Raw genomic sequence first — 17,511 nt, 5'->3', positions numbered from 1 at the left:
ACCAACCTATGAACCTATGAACCTAAACAGGATAAAATGGTATCAGAAAAAGACTGGATAAATGAGTGCATGACAGAGAGGATTCCCCTTAAACCATTTTTTGCAGGTAATTGAAGTCATTGTCTAACAGAAGACTCATTAGTCTCTTTGAGTGTGGTTTAAAAAGTACACACCGTTATGTTTCCTTGTTTAGGAAATCCTATTTAAAACACGTAATTACTCTGACGTTAACATGCTATACATAATGCTATGAGAATGAAAAAAGCAACCAGTCTATATAACAGCTTTCAGGTATATGTAGTCATATACCTTCGCTGAAAATGGGCATATATCCAGTCGGACTTTTCCGGTAAACAAATGTAAAATAAATAAAATAAATAAATAAATATACCAAATTCCAAGACTAGAACAATGTAGTCTGCATTTATCTTGCTCCAAGTGAGAGCACCTTTTTCCTTACCATTTCTGCCTCTCGGAAAAATCCGCAGCCATATCCTGTTCCCCGCCTTCCGGAATAGATTAGCAATGTCTCGGTGGGGCATGTTCACAATAGAGTGTCCATCTACAGCCTCTAACTCATCTCCCACACTGAGCTGTTCACAGCGGTCTGCTGGGCTACCTTTCCGGATTTCACTGATCTTATGCTTCACAACAGACCTGCCTGTCACAGAGAAAAAGAACAATAAAAACAGATAAATCAGAAAAAAAAAACATAATGAGGCTGAAGTATGATCTACAGCTGTTGTTAGTAGAAAATATTAAGTAAATCATTAGGCAATTTATACAATAAATGCTCCATACTTGCAGTGAGTCTGGGGTACTGGTAAATTTTAGTTTATTTTAAGCATCACAGGAAGCTACTTGACTCATTTTGTTAAAAGTATAGTATAGGAACACTGTCTATATTCTCTGCACTTTAAAAAATATACACTCATTTTGTTGTTATACTATTTTGTTGTTACATTTTTTCCTCACAGTTATTTATTTATTTATTTTTATTTATTTCACATTTGTTAACTGGGTTAGTCTAGCTGAGTTTCCAAACAAACCCATTTTCAGTGGAGACTCGAGGGGAAAAGCCCCAGCAAACATAAATAAAGATAAAGTGACAATATACAAATATTAAATAACAATCACAATACAAAATAATTGTAAAACAGAAAAGGTTATTAGCTATTTGCATTGCATTGATAGTAAACAACCCATTTTCAGTGGAGACCCAAGGGGAAAAAGCCCCAGCAAACATAATCAAAGATAAACATACAGGACAAAAACTATTAAAAATAACAATGCAAATACGAAATTAATTATAAAGAGAAAAACAAAAGAAAAAAATTATGAACATTAAGGGTTGCACTGAGAGCAGTGGTCTAAAATTTACTAGACACAATAGTAAAAACAAAAAGATTACTCATTATTCAAAAGAAGGACAATATACAGACATTGATAGGAAGTGGGGGGGATAAACAGTGTGGAGAAAGGGAGGGGGAGAGAAAGGAGAGGACTATAGCAGTAGAGCTGAGGGTTTAGGAAGTTAGTTGAGCAGAAGTTACTAACAGAGAAAGAAAGGAGATGCAACAGGTTATACAGTAGGTCAGACTAAGACTACATGTGGTCAAGGCAACGGCATAATTTCAAGTTTAGTAGGTGGGATTTAAGCTCCCTTTTAAAACAGGGATAGGAAAGGTTGGATCTAATATGGAGAGGGAGTTTGTTCCAATTTAGTGAGACAGAGTGTTTGTAAAGTAGTTTGCCAATATTAATTTTGGGTTTATAAATTGAGAGAAGATATTGATCAGCACTCCGGAGAGGCTGGGGGGGAGAGTAGAGAGTAACATGGGAGGTGAGAGCAGGGCAGGCAGAGAGGTTGTTGAGTATAGAATAGGTAGTGTGGAGTTGTGATTGTAGGAGAAGGTACGGAAATTCCAGCCACTGAAGATTGTTTAGTGAGAGGCAGTGATGTGAAGAGAGTGGTTTGTTTAGAATAAATTTGGCAATTTTGTTGTATGTTTGTTCCAGTTTCTGCATTGAGGTAGTTTGGATATTGGTAAGGATGGGGGAAGAGTACAGAAGACAAGGTAAGAGAAATGCCTGCACAAGAGTGCGTTTAGTGGTAGTAGTGAGGAATTGTTTGTTCCTATAAAGTAGTCCAAGTTTTTGGTGGGTTTTTTGATAGCCTGTTGTAAGTGCAAGTCCCATTTTAGTCTGTCATCAGTTATCTAGACATACTGAAGGGAAAAGCAGAATGTGATTAGAAAGGTTCCAGCACAAATCCAATTGTGTCATTACATTGCCTAAAAGCATGCATTGCTCCATTCTAAACCATTCACTGAGGACTATGAATGCATTATTGACAACCATACCATATCAGCTGTCCATAATTTTGCAGAATGTCCAGGGTTTTTTCTTTACATTTTTGGTCTTTTCTTAAAAAAAATGTGAGGTTTACTTGCAAATCACTGAGGACTGTAGCTGCCAAATAATCACAGGCCTTTGGTTTTCACACTTCATATTCTTCAGAAAATGCACGCTAAAGCAAAACCTTTTTTAAAATTGGTACCTATTTTTGGGCCTTTGTCCTCCCCTTATTTTTGGCTTTGTCCCTGATACTTGCACTAAGAAGTTAAGAGGAATGTTAACAGCATTTACCAATACTTCACATTGGTTTAAGTATCCTAGGTTATAATAGTGTGCCTGGACATCTTTCTAGCACAGGAAAACAGTGTCTACCACAAACTAAATAACCCATATTTTAGTTGCACCTCTGATTGTCAGAGGAGATGACTGGGTGAATGGTGGTGAGAGGAGTTAATGGCTGATGGCAAAAAGGCAGTTGGGTACGAGCCCACTGTCTGGGAGTGAACCAGGCAGTGGTCAAAAGAGATGGTCCATGAAGAACAAGGCATTGGGGATAGTATCCATCTAAACAGCACACAGTGTGCCAGCTGAAAGCTTACTGTTGTGTGTCTGTGATGTAACTGGCAATTCACATCACCTGATAAATCCATAAAACAAAGACTGAGCCAGTTATGGATGAGAAACTACCAGCACAGACTTCTCTCCACTGTCCAGCAAAGAGAAGAGTTATTGATGAGGTGCTCTGCACTCAGAACCATGAACAGAATGTGTGATGTGGGGTGCAACATCAGTCAGGATACGGTAATGAATGGGTCAGTGGGCTACCAAGAAAGCTTGACAAAGGATGGGCTACTGATACAATACTCCAATGTAGAAAAAGTCATCCCCCATGGGAAGAAGTGGGGTGCTGATGCCAGGCACAATGAATGACTGAATGTGTCAATGGGTGCTGGAAAAGGATGAATAGCCAAAGTCTGGTAACAGACAAAAAACTGCATGCACTGTAATGTGGCAGATAAACAGTTCTGTACTTAAATCGTAATTTACCCAATAGATTAATCTGAGCTTCTGCTCAACAGGGCAAAGGAAACTATTAGCTGATTAGAAAATATATGCTAGTGCTGTCTGTGCATTTAAGAAATAAAAATCAAATTAAAAATGATGCTTGTTTCTGTTTGGTAAGCATATAGTTGCTCACAAAATATGCCTAACTTGTAGTCAGTGACTACATATTTAGTAGATCACATCATCAGATTCAGAAAGTGTAAATTTTAAAGATATGTGCTCAGTGGAACATTATATTCACTAACTGTATTTGGCAAAGCCAAATTTCTCCTACAGTAGGCAAAAACCACCACCACTACTTGGGCAGGACATACTTGTTTGTAGCCGACACAAAGGTGTGAGTTATAGAGAATAAACAGACCTTCTCCTTCCAGGAGTACAGGTCTTCTTGTTTCAGGAGTACATATAAAGGACAATAAGTTTGTCAAGAGTATATCCACTGGAAGTTAACCCAAAAAGGTATGGCATGATGCAACTTTCTGACAGGAATTTCAAATAAAAAAAAAAAAGCACTTTTCATGGTCAGGGCAGAGGCTTCAATCTTAATTAGGTAAAGAAAATATTTTCTGAACTCATTATCATCCCAAAATGAGGAACTCTGAATAATATATAAGACCTGACTCAGGGTTGAATGAATGTACAACTCTGATGTGAATCCCAACAGGCTGCTCTCTATGCAACATACTGGTGAGATTACAAGTACAATATGGTGGACACGTAGCCATTGTGTCCAAAAAATCATATTAAGCTGGTGGGGAATCCAGTGAGAGACTACAATATAAGGAAAGACTAAGGTCTTGAAATACATGAATAGGGAGTACAAAGGAAAGCTGTTACAAAAATATAAAACAGTATGCTAAACTGAAGGCTACAAAATGAAAATAAATAAATAAATACTATAAGGCGGAGATAAGGAAATGATAACATACTGGATACATGCCTCTCAATGGTCCAGATTTTTACAGAATGTCCAGATTTTAGCCTCATATTTTTTGTCTGATTCTTTTTTTTAAAGAAACATCTATATTAAACCATCACTTATTACATAGGCCATCATACATTTATATAAATGAAAACAAACCACACCAACACAATCCTAGTTGCAAGTATTTTACATCACAAACTATACTGACACATTGCCAGTTGCAAACATTATACAGCACTTATAATCTACCGATTTTTTCCTCACTCAACCATTACATAGCTCATTTAAGTCCTGCCGCCTTTTAAACTTCATTCCTCCCTTGTATGTATTGTTGCCACAATTCCTATTTTTTCGTATGTAGTTTGCTCCTACCCCTTTCTAACGATCTCAGTTCCACTTGTTTTATGTCTGTTACTATATTCACTACTTCCAGTATATTTGGTTTAGATTTTGATTTCCATTTTCTAGTAATTGCTTTTTTGGCACTCACCATTATTAGACACAGCAAGGCCTTACTATATCTAGGCAATACTGATTCTGTATCATAGCTCAGAAAAATCATCTCCCTCATCAGACTAATCTACTCACCCAGCATCTCCAACAGTGCATCCCGCAAACAGGACCGGCGTTTGGTCAATTGGTGGCCTAGGCAAAAGGGCTCCACAGCACCTACCCACACACCACTTGGTGCCCCATCCTGGCATACCTACACCAATATATTACTAGAAATGCACCCCTGCCAAAGTGTCACCCTAGGTGGCCACCTAGTTGGTCTACACCTAAGGCTGGCTATGCCTGCAGGGAGTCTTTAAAGTCTGCCAACTCACCGCACTCCCAGAAAATATGTCCCCAATTAACTCTTTCTTCACCTTCACATGTCCAACATTTGCTGTCTGCCTGAGGAAAAATTCTCTGGAGTCTACTTGGGGTAGAAAAATATCTATGTAACCATTTCCAGGCAAAAATCCTAAATCTTCTTGATTTTGTTGCATATTTTGGAGACATATATATGCTCCTAATTTTTTTGTAAATTGCTTATCCAATCTCTCTTCCCAATCTTTTCTAAGCTCCTCTGATTTATTCTTATAGTTATCATGCAATATTTTATATGGTCTACTAATTATTCCTTTTTTAATGGCAGCCTCTGTTCTATATTCTATTAAAAACTCTACCAGTGCTGGTCTTTCATTTAGAACCCCCCTTTTTCTTTCTCTTTGCCTAAATTCTGATATCAAACCCTGACAGAGAAGGCATCTCTAACCTATAGTCCAAATAAATTCTTGGCGTCTTCCCATGCTATCATCTTTCCCTCTCTGCTTATTTGCTCCCAGTACCTTGGTTCCTTTGTCAGTTTTTTCCAATAAATTCCAGCCCCCCCCCGCCTATTGTCCATATCCCTAATTGCAGTCATCCCTATCACCAGAATCTCCTTTCTCCATTCCCATGTTGGTTTAGTTCTCAGACTACTTTCTGCTACTTTATGGATATAATATTCGGCATGATTGCTGTTATTCTCCTTAAAGGCCTGCATCCAAAATCCCAGTCTCTCCTTGTTTCTTGAGCTTCCCCCCTGTTCCATCATCATTCCTTTCCACTTCGAATTATAGTTTTCTGCTTGTGCTATGTATAGGAGTCTTAACTGTGTAGCTCTGAAATACCCCTTCAAATTGGGTAATCCCAATCCAACCTGTTCTACTGGAAGAATTAGCTTATTCCACTTAACTCTTGTCTTCATCCCCTCCCAGATAAAGTCCTTCAGCTCCTTATTAACTGCTACTCACAATTTCTCCTTTGGCTGATAACAATATGCCTGACCTATGTATAAGTCTAAAGGGGCTAAAAACATTTTAACTGTTTGTATATTACTATCTATATAACAAAGCTTCCATTTTCTCAGTTTTTTTCATATTATCTTTTGTTTAGTCTCTTCCCCCATATCCTTAGCTGCCACATTAGAATCATTTTTAATCCATGCTTCTAAATATTTCATTTTATCATGACCCCATCAATATAGGTATTTCTGAACCAGTTCATGTGTGGGTACATAACTTACTGCCACTGCCTTTGTTTTAGCTTCATTAATTTTGTATCCGAAAAGATATGAAACTGTCTCAAAATGTTCCACGATACTGTAATGTCTTTTTCTGGTTTTGTCAGGCATAAAATAATATCATCTGCAAATAAAGCCAGCTTTTCTTGACTACCATACCAATTATATCCTTGAATTTCTAAGTCCCTTATTTTCTTTACCAATGGATCCAAATATAATGGAAATAATAAAAGGGAAAGAGGACACCCCTGTCTGGTTCCTCTGCTCAAGCAGAAATTATCAGAGAGGTCCCCACCCACCTTAACTTTTGCCTCTGATTCTTCATATATCATCCTAATTAACCTTACAATTGTTTCAGGAAATGCAAATGCTTCCATTGCCCTGCTCATAAAGTCCACCTTATTCTGTCAAATGCTTTCTCTGCAACAATGGTATTTTCTTACATTCTGCTTACTTCTGGATCATCAATCTTCTGTTAATGTTGTCAAAAGTTTGCCTCTCCTTCACAAAGCCACACTGATCCATATCTATCAGTTTTCGCATCACCTTTGCCATTCTTTTAGCCATTATAGACATGAACACTTTATAATCATGGTTTAGTATTGAAATGGGCCTGCATGAAGCTGGATCTGATGGATCTCTACCCTCTTTAGGTATTACAGCTACCACTGCTTTCTTCCAGGACGGTGGTACTTCTCTTCCTCTTAAGATACTGTTAAGCAAATCCTTCCAGATCTTTATAATTTTTTCCCTCCTAGCTTCCAAACTTCTACAGGAATACCATCTATTCCTGGGGACATTCCTGTGGATTTGTTATACATCACAAATTTTATCTCACCTCCTCCTATCCTAACCATTAGTAATTGAGCCTCATCTACCTCTAACCTTGGCATATTTAATTCTGCCATAAAAATTTCTATTTGTATCTTTTCTTAATTTTCATATTTTTCTGCTTTACAGACACTCTATAGAATTTCTGAATTACTTCTAACACCTCTACAGGATCTGTTGTTAGGTTCCTTGTTATAGGCGTATTTATATCACGCTATCGAAAGATGAAAATAGCGAACGCTATTTCATCGAACCTAAAATATCTAAACCACATAATATCGAACATTCAGAACAGCTAATTTTTTTCCCCAAGGAAAAAATTTGCTATTCCGAAACACATATACACAACACAAGCACACCTAAAAAACATCAATCCACACACACACACACACACACACACACACACACACACACACACACTTAAAATCCTACAACTAACCCTACACTAAACTGCACATACACTACTATCTATCCACTTTCCTTAACCCAAACCCTAACCCTAAGGTCCATCACTATCACATACTCACCTAACCCGCGCCCTAACCCTAACTCACTTAACCCGCCCCTAACCATAACTCACCTAACCTGCGCCCTAACCCTAACTCACCTAATCTGCGCCCTAACCCTAACTCACCTAACCTGTGCCCTAACCCTAACGTCCACACAATCGCACACTTACCTAAACCCAACCCGTAACTTTCCACCACATCACTGAAAATAGTGAAGCCACAGAACTGGCCAATCGAATTCTTTCCCTAGGAAAGAATTCGGTGTTCTGCAGCTTCGCTATTTTTAGTGTTCACTGAAAATGGGTCGATATTAGAACATTCGAAGTTTTAAAACTTCGATGTTCTGATATAGACCCTTATAAGGTCCCTATGTTTGGCGACAGACCCTTCTACTTTCTGTTGCCTGAGTTGTTGTGCTAAAAGGTTTTGTGCTCTAGTGTTATCAAAAACAGTTGCTTAACAGCAATATATTTTTTGTCTGTTTCTTATAAAATTGTGGTTTTCTGGCAAATCATTGAGGCATAAAGTCAGAAAATAATGGCAGACATTTGAGTTTTAGATTTCATACCCTTCAGAAAATTCAAAATAACACAAAACCTGTTATTCTATCAACTTTGTAAGTTTGTAAAAGCAATATTTAAAAATTGTCCCTAATTTTGGGCCTTTGTCCCCCCATTATTGATGGCTTTGTCCAGGTTTCTTGCTACTAAGAGGTTGAGAGGTATGTGGATGAATAGACCATACTGGAGAATGAGTGTCAAGCAAGTAGAACTAGATGCCTAAGGAGCGAATATTTTCCCAGGGAAAAAAAGGAGAGGGCCATGATTGGGAATTTGCCCTTTTCCCCACTGTAGTGCGATCTCGGAGTTGGTATATTTATTTAGGGGGTGTAGGGGACGTCGGGGTGAATACCCCCACCTAGGTGGGTTTTAAATTTTGTGCTTTTTTGTGATGATCAGTAGTTGGACTGTCAGTTTTTCTCCCTGGGAAAATATTCACTAAAATGACCATTCAACAAAACGGGGTTTCAACAAAGTGCATTCGATGAAGAGGTATTCAATAAATAGTAAGCTCGACAATGTGATACAGACCCAAGGCAACTACATACTTATGTACAAGTCAAAGGAGAGGAAGAAAAATAAGAATCCACTTCTGGCTAACAAAAGGAAAAGAGGGAAAGAGTATGGAATGCAACACCGGGACAATGATCTAGTGTTATGATAAATTCTTACGCAGCTGTATCCTTCCTTGGATCACTGTGGCAGTATTGCTACCAGATGGGAGATTCCCAAAATTGTCTGAAAAGAAAGGGAGGAGGAAGACTGAGCTGAGTTATGGTCCAAAAGACCTTGAAGGATGGACCTTGTAAACCCAACTCTCATCCCGGAGAATTCTAGAGAAAACAATCAGTGTTGTAGTGTTTTGAGAAAGTGAGAATGGCAGACCAAGTTGCTGTTTCAGGGATAGCTTTAGAATCCATACCATTGAAAAAGACCAAGAAAAAGCTGCAGCTCTAGTGGAATAGCCTTAGAAATCTAGTTAGAAATATTTTGTTTAGAAACAAAAGAACCCAATTTATTGTCCTAGAAAGATATGAATAGTTGGTCACATCTTCTGATAAATTTCATTTTACCTAAATAAAATCTGAGTGCTCCATGTACAGCTAACAAATACAAGATTCTCTCTCCTTTATTCTGAAGAAAAGGAAAAAAGGTAAGCAAGCTGATTGTCTGGCTCAAAGAGATCTCTTTAACAACCTCAGGCATAAAGGAAGGTTTAGCTGGAGCAGTAACCCTATGCTTATGAAAAATGAGAAAGGGTGGGATCGCCATCAATGCTTGCAGCTCTGATACCCTTTTAGCAGACGTCAAAGCTACCAGCAACACAGTTTTCCATGTAAAGGAATATGAAAGATAAAAATAAAGCAGGCTCAAAAGGAGATACAATAAGCTTTGCAGGACATACGTTAGATTCCAAGAAGGAGATGGTTCTCCGTTGGTCTGATGTGCAGGGTGCTTTTCAAAACTTGCCTGACCTCAAAATGAGAAGAAAGTGGTGAATCCAGCAGCAGCAGGAAATGATGGGTGATGGATGTGTTTTAAGCATCACACACAAGTAAGCGAGAATATTAGAAGTGACCTGTCAATAAGAGTCCTGTTTCCTTTTCTGGCACTATAAGGAAAATATTTTCCATTTAGAGACATAACATTTCCTTGCCAAACTCCAAACTCTGTGTAGAGCAAGTCTTTGGTGCCCACACATCTACATTTATACTGGTCTGCTTTCAAGTCCCAGTGGACATATGGACCATGGAATGTGCCACAAAGTTTTAAAAGTTGGATGGATGTTTCATCCTTGGCAGGATGTGTCCCATACAGCTTGGGTTATTGCAACAGTGATTAATAATCAACATTGGTGTTTTCTTCAGTGATCGTACCAGGCAATATACTACAAAGAACAATGTGCAACTTATTTTCTGTGAGCTGGTTTGTTCATGTCAAGGTCACCAAAGTTTTAAACATCTCTGTTTACCCTTGAAAAGAGTGAATCATCAACATGGAATCCTCCTGTGAAGCAAACAGATCTGTTAATAACAGAGAACAATATTTTATGCTCTTTATGTTTTACACACTGCCATATGATGTCACTTTTGCAAAGTAAAGGTAGATCCATCGCCTCTTCCCTAACGGCTTTTGGATGTAAGAATGAAATAATTATTAGGCTCAAAAAGGCATCAGTCCATAGTAGTGCTGAATGACACAAATTCAGGACATCCTGTGACTCCAACAAAAAATCATGCTAGCCTGAAGATCTGTTTAGTTTTTCTGTCAAAAACTAAGCTGCTCTGTAGTGAACACTCAATACCAGGAAAACATCTACATCATCCTTCTGTTTAAAAGCACATCATATACAGTAACTCATGGCTATGTCTACGCACTTCACCTCTACGATTCACAACATTACATTTTTACTAACCTAACTTCTCATCATGCTGCTATACCTTTCAACACCTGCCCTCTTCCCACTCTTAGGGTGGACTTGCATCTTTTTATTTTTATTTCCTAGCATAGTAGACTATATTTCTAATACTTTTGTATATACGGATTGTCATATTTAATCATCATTTTTTGTTTCTTTTTATTTTTACATCACTGGTGTCTCCTAATGCTTGACTGTATCCTATGCATTCCACTCTCAAACTGTATGTATATATGCTATTTTAATTACATTAGTACTAGTATTTTATTTGATGTTATTTAACTCTCTGGAGGTTTTCTCTCTAGGTGTCTGCTGAAAATGGGTATTTACTGCACAGTCAGACTTTCCCTGTAAATGAATGCCAATGAATAAATAAAATAAAATAAAATAATTATAACAAGCTCCAACTGTAACTGGCAAAAGTGCATCAGAAGCTTTTTTCATACCTCCCCCTTTTACTCTTCCACACTAGCTTACCCCCAGCTATATGCCTACAGAGCTGGCAACCACTAACAACAAGTCAACTGTTATTGCCAATAAAAGAGGTCCTTTCATGGTATACAAAGATTATCAAATGAAACAGTCATAGGCTTTTAAACATCAGCTTCCTCCTATAGAGCAATGCTCTACGTTTTGTTTTCACATTTGTTTCTATTTCCCACCCCTCTCTACCATCACCAGTGCCCACCATCTTCCATGTACTAGAGCCACTTTTCTGTATCCAGAGCAAGGCAGTGAAGACATGGGTATGACATGGTTCAGCATCATCCTTTTGGCAAGGGATAATTCTCCCCTTAGATCTTTCTATCCTCAGCCACCTTTGTGACATGCACTCAGACACAGACAGACAGACAGACAGACACACCATGCAATGACATTCATGTGTTTCATTTTCTTATGTTATGCCACACACAAACACACACACACACACACACACACACACACACACATACACACACTTACTGCTGATGTACCATGTGCATTTCTTTCACTTTTTTCCATTTATTTTCACATGTGCTGGAGCCTGTAACCTTTACTGAGTTCCTTTGCAAGGCAGGTAATAATCATGTAGTCTGCCAGAAAGTGTAGAAGAACAGACGTTCAGAACTGATTGGTCTTACCTCCACCCTGTCGACATCCCTCTTTTACCTGCTTTACTAATTGAACATGGGCTGCCAACATTCCTGATGAAAATTATACTTGTGCCAGTGGACCAAGTGTGGAAATCCTTTATTGTACTCTTGTCCTGTTATGCAAGGTATTTACAAAACTATGCATATGGTAGGCATTTTTCCAGCTTAAGGAAGGCTCCTTCTGATAAATTCTGCTGCAAGTGGGCCTGACATGGTTGGATGACCTTGTTACAAAAATAAATAACTAAACAAATTTCAAGGAGCTAAAGGGAGGTAGCTGGCACATGGGTGATCTTGATTCTGGGAGTATGCCTCATTCGTTTATTATTACATGACATGGTCAGGACTGCATCCTGACTCTTCAAGCATGACACATGGGTAAAGCGGAGAATCTACTTAGTCCAATTTCTGATTATTATTGATAGATTTTCCCATGTGTCTCTTTGAATCTGCTATCAGTACATATATAAATGAGCACTTTACATTATTGTGAGTAGAAAAACCAAAAACTAGGGAGCACAAGCCATGTGCAGGATATGGGAAAATTACAACATTTGGTTTGGCATATCCTGTGGCTCCCTGGTGATTTTTTGGTTGTGGTGGCATCTTAGGTTTCTGTATGTATTTCAGATATTAGGCAGAGGTTCCAAGCCAGCATGTAAAATACACTGTACACAAAGCAGTTAGAGTACACTGTAATCAAGATGGTTTTAGAATATATGGAATAAGACATAAAATACACAGTGACAGTGTTCCCACTATTTCTTAACCTCAGGCAGCATTTAACACTTACCTACACACCCACAATCATGAAACAGGTAATGTAATTAAACCACACCAAACTACTTTTGCTACTATTAAGACTTTTTCTTCTAACATAATGCTGGAGTTTTACATACGGCATCTGGTTCATCCCTGCTAGAACATAAAAATCCATCAGATCCACACGATCCAGGGATCTAAACCTTGTCATCACAATGCACAAAACATGCTGGAGGGATAGGTTCCTGACCCAGAGACTCCCCAGATTCTGGAATACACTGCCCATACATGTCAAGCAGAGCGTCTCTTTGGCCATCTTCAAAAAGAACCTTGACGATTGGATGGGAGATAGGAAATTTGCCCCAAGGATCACGTTAGTGGCCCTGCTAGACAGGAGTCCAGGGAAGTAAATATTGTTGGAGGAAATAGCCAGGGAATTGTTATGGCTAGGCTTGTATAGGTCCTAGGGCCGATAGCTTAGTACCAACCTATGAACCAATGAAAAGGCAGTTGTTAGTACCAAATGCTTACAGCTGTTACAAACATTGCACTCTTGACTCATACAGTACTGTCTTGTTTGTATTCTGTTACAAATATTGCACTCTTGACTTGTACAGTACTGTCTTGTTTGTATTCTGTTACAAACATTACACTCTTGACTCATACAGTACCATCTTGTTTGTATTCTGTTACAAACATTACACTCTTGACTCATACAGTACCGTCTTGTTTGTATTCTGTTACAAACATTACACTCTTGACTCATACAGTACCATCTTGTTTGTATTCTGTTACAAACATTACTCGCTTGACTCGTACAGAAGTCTTGTTAGTATTCTGTTTCAAACATTACACTCTTGACTCGTACAGTACTGTCTTGTTTGCATTCTGTTACAAATATTACACTTGTACTGTCTTGTTTGTATTCTGTTACAAACATTACACTCTTGACTCATACAGTACCGTCTTGTTTGTATTCTGTTACAAACATTACACTCTTGACTCGTACAGTACTTTCTTATTTGTATTCTGTTACAAACATTATATTCTTGACTCATACAGTACCATCTTGTTTGTATTCTGTTACAAACATTACACTCTTGACTCGTACAGTAGTCTTGTTAGTATTCTGTTTCAAACATTACACTTGTGACTTGTACAGTACCGTCTTGTTTGTATTCTGTTACAAACATTACACTCTTGACTCGTACAGTACTGTCTTGTTTGTATTCTGTTACAAACATTACACTCTTGACTCGTACAGTACCGTCTTGTTTGTATTCTGTTAGAAGCATTATTCTCTTGACTCGTACAGTACCATCTTGTTTGTATTCTGTTACAAACATTATACTGTTGACTCGTACAGTACTGTCTTGTTTGTATTCTGTTACAAACATTACACTCTTGAGTCATACAGTACTGTCTTGTTTGTATTCTGTTACAAATATTACACTCTTGACTTGTTCAGTACTGTCTTGTTTGTATACTGTTACAAACATTACACTCTTGACTCATACAGTACCATCTTGTTTGTATACTGTTACAAACATTACACTCTTGACTGATACAGTACCGTCTTGTTTGTATTCTGTTACAAACATTCTACTCTTGACTCGTACAGTACCATCTTGTTTGTATTCTGTTACAAACATTACATTCTTGACTCATACAGTAGTCTTGTTAGTATTTTGTTTCAAACATTACACTCGTGACTCGTACAGTGCCGTCTTGTTTGTATTCTGTTACAAACATTATACTCTTGACTCGTACAGTACTGTCTTGTTTGTATTCTGTTACAAACATTGCACTCTTGACTTGTACAGTACTGTTTTGTTTGTATACTGTTACAAACATTACACTCTTGACTTGTACAGTACTGTCTTGTTAGTATTCTGTTTCAAACATTACACTCTTGACTCATACAGTACCATCTTATTTGTATTCTGTTACAAACATTCTACTCTTGACTCGTACAGTAGTCTTGTTAGTATTTTGTTTCAAACATTACACTCTTGACTTGTACAGTACTGTCTTGTTTTTATTCTGTTACAAACATTACACTCTTGACTCATATAGTACTGTCTTGTTTGTATTCATTTTTACAGCATCTATTTTTGCCACATGTGGAGCATCAAGTTTGCTTTATACAATAATTTAGGGCATTTAGTAAAATTTAGTGAACAATTTTGGTATATCTGGAGTGAGCCTTAGGGTGCTTTGCATGGCTGAAACACTCATTAGGAAACAGACTAGACAGAGGCAGAGAGCCTACTGAGATAAAAAGATGGTTACTGGAGGAGTACCACAGGGTGAAACACCAGTCTGGATCCATTTCAGCATCTAGTCACTTGATACAGTCATAGGTTTGGAAGTAAAAATATGCCTTTTGTCATACCTCTGAACTGTCCAGAAGTTTGCAGAATCCCCTGACTTTGTCTCATACTGTTGACCTGTCCCTTGAAAAAGTTTTGATTTTCTTGTAAACACAAAGGATTGCAGTTGGATGGTGATGTCATACATTTCAGTTTCATACTTATTACTGTTCAGAAAATCCATGTTGATGTAAAGCCTCTTGTTTTATTAACATTTAAGTGAATTAAAGTAATACTTAAAAAATTGTCTAAGATTTTGAGCCCTTATCCCCCCACCACCATCACCACCAGAATTCTTGAGCAAAGAAATTAAGAGGTATGCTTTTTGGCTAGTGACAGAAAATACACTACACGTGGTATGCAAAACGATAAAGAACAGATAAAGGGAGTTAGAAGAATCAAAGAATGTGCTCAGACATGTAACTTCAGTGCTTTACCTTCAAAGTAAACCTAGATAATTGGATGACCAGCCTCAAATTCTCTCCTGGTCTATCTTGTCTTGCCTTCTTAGAGGCTACAGGGAAATTTTTAATATTTGTTTTTTAGTTAGGTATGAAATGGTCTGCAGACTGACTGCTTAGTAGATACCTATGAACCATGCCTAATGCCTTTTATTTTTCATCGGGCATACAAATGACTCACAAAACATGCTGCCCTTTTCCGTGACTTTCCTTATATCATCTCTCAAATACCAAGAAAATACAAAACCTAAAGCATGGTAACAGCTTGTACCAGTATAATACATTCGGACCACTTTAATACTTGTATAGTCCTTACTTATGAAAATACAAGAAAAGTTGAATTCTGACTAACAAGTGATGCACATGTCTTCCTCATAATGGTTGCTGATTAGACCTTGAAATGGAATTACAGTGAAAGTATTCCTCAATGTCTATGCAATTAATTCTTCCCCCGGTACTTACCTAATCATGTTTCTACAAATAATAGGCAAATCTGCCCACAAAAGTTAAAGAAATAAACAAACAACGTGTTATAAATAAGGAAAGTTGTATAATAGTGTGGAAAATATATGCTACAGTGGTGGTTAACAAAATCAAATTTGTTTCATGTGCAATATATGCCATTTTTAAAATAAATCTCTGCACTTTTGTAACCAAAGGTTAAGATAATTATTTTTCATTCTGGCTGGTCTCTGTGGTATCCTAGAGTGAAGGGAGGAGACACCATAAAATGTCTCCATAGTAATTCCAGGTAGATGAATAAATCCCAGTAGTGTGCATCAGTCAAAGAAATAAAAAACAAACTCTAAATTCAGATAATACTATACAGAAGCACATGTACTTTAATATGACTGTATACAACAAAAATGTCTCATACAACTGAGTAAAATATAAAATAATTTGACTGTATCATTTTACTGCAACACTCTGAGAATGGAAGGTGAAAGAAATACATTTATTTTACAAAGATGGATCTTGAAAACTTATACTGACTCATATGTGCCCTCTCTACTGCCATGAGGCTATTTATTGGGTGCTCCAGTTTCCACTCACATTACAAAGGTATGCAGTTGGAGAATTTGCATTCTTTGAAACTGCCTGTAGGTGTGCACACAGAGTGATAGTGTGTGTTTGTGTGCATATTTTGAGGTGTTGTCACTCCATTTATATAAAGCATCAATGCCTTGTGTCTCCTGAGTACTAGGACAGGATGTAGCATCAGCATGACCCTGCAGTGGATTAAAATGGTCATTGAAAAATGAATGAGTGAATGAATGAATGAATGAATGAATGAATGTATTTATTTATCTGTTAAACAAGTAGGCGAGCTAGCCCTAAGACATTTTTGAGTCACAAACAAGACTCAGAAACAGATCTATACATAGCTTGATAAAAATATATATATAATTTATTACACAGATTAAAGACAACAGTAGCAAGTACAGACCACATGAGAGTTAAAAATGTTTAAATTAACTATTTATAACATTTTCAGCATACATTCATAACATTTTTTAAGTATAATAAACTTTACAATTGAAGACAAACACAATCAATATGACCATTTTCTTTTATTTTTGCAAAACAGATTATACATGCAAACAGAAAGATGGTCAGATGTAAATTGGTATGTTTGCAGTCAGTACACCTAAAATTATTAAAACATATGTGGTACCAATCAATAAGGATGAAACGAATGAATGAATAGCTCAATGGTTGTAAAGTGGATTAAACATCTACCTCAGATGTTATGCCTTAAATAATAGGATTAAGGGAAAATATATTATTTTATTTATTATTTGCATTTGGTTACTGGGAAACTCCTAATGGGTTTTAAAACACCTTTTCAATGAAGCCCTGATGAGAAAAGTTCCAAAAAAAAACCAATCAATATTCAGAATGTAGTTGAACAAATATACGCATATAATACAAAATGCACAGTATGCAGTTAAACAAATATGCATATAAGACACATAGACTGAAAAAAACATGTTATAATGCTTGTTCAAAAAGTAATAGTCAGTTGCATAAGGTAAGGAACATAATGGAATATTCCTGATATTGGA

The 17,511-nt window shown here is 37.2% G+C and overlaps 1 protein-coding gene across 4 annotated transcripts in view; it reads right to left on the bottom strand.

Moving 5' to 3' along the window:
• The window catches only part of LOC122809006 (membrane-associated guanylate kinase, WW and PDZ domain-containing protein 3-like), a 1,354,602-nt gene that overhangs the window by 451,464 nt on the left and 885,627 nt on the right, over nucleotides 1-17,511 (bottom strand). For all 4 annotated transcript variants that reach the window (XM_044080191.1, XM_044080192.1, XM_044080193.1 and 1 more), the window contains exon 11: nucleotides 461-661. In XM_044080191.1, the coding sequence (XP_043936126.1) occupies nucleotides 461-661 (201 nt within the window). The remainder of the gene's footprint in view (nucleotides 1-460; nucleotides 662-17,511) is intronic.

This window comes from Protopterus annectens, chromosome 8.part0, assembly GCF_019279795.1.
Source record: "Protopterus annectens isolate FY-2018-M chromosome 8.part0, PAN1.0, whole genome shotgun sequence".
Classification (NCBI taxonomy): domain Eukaryota; kingdom Metazoa; phylum Chordata; order Ceratodontiformes; family Protopteridae; genus Protopterus; species Protopterus annectens.
Note: the sequence above shows the minus strand (reverse complement) of the source record. Positions and strands in the feature narration are given on the sequence as shown.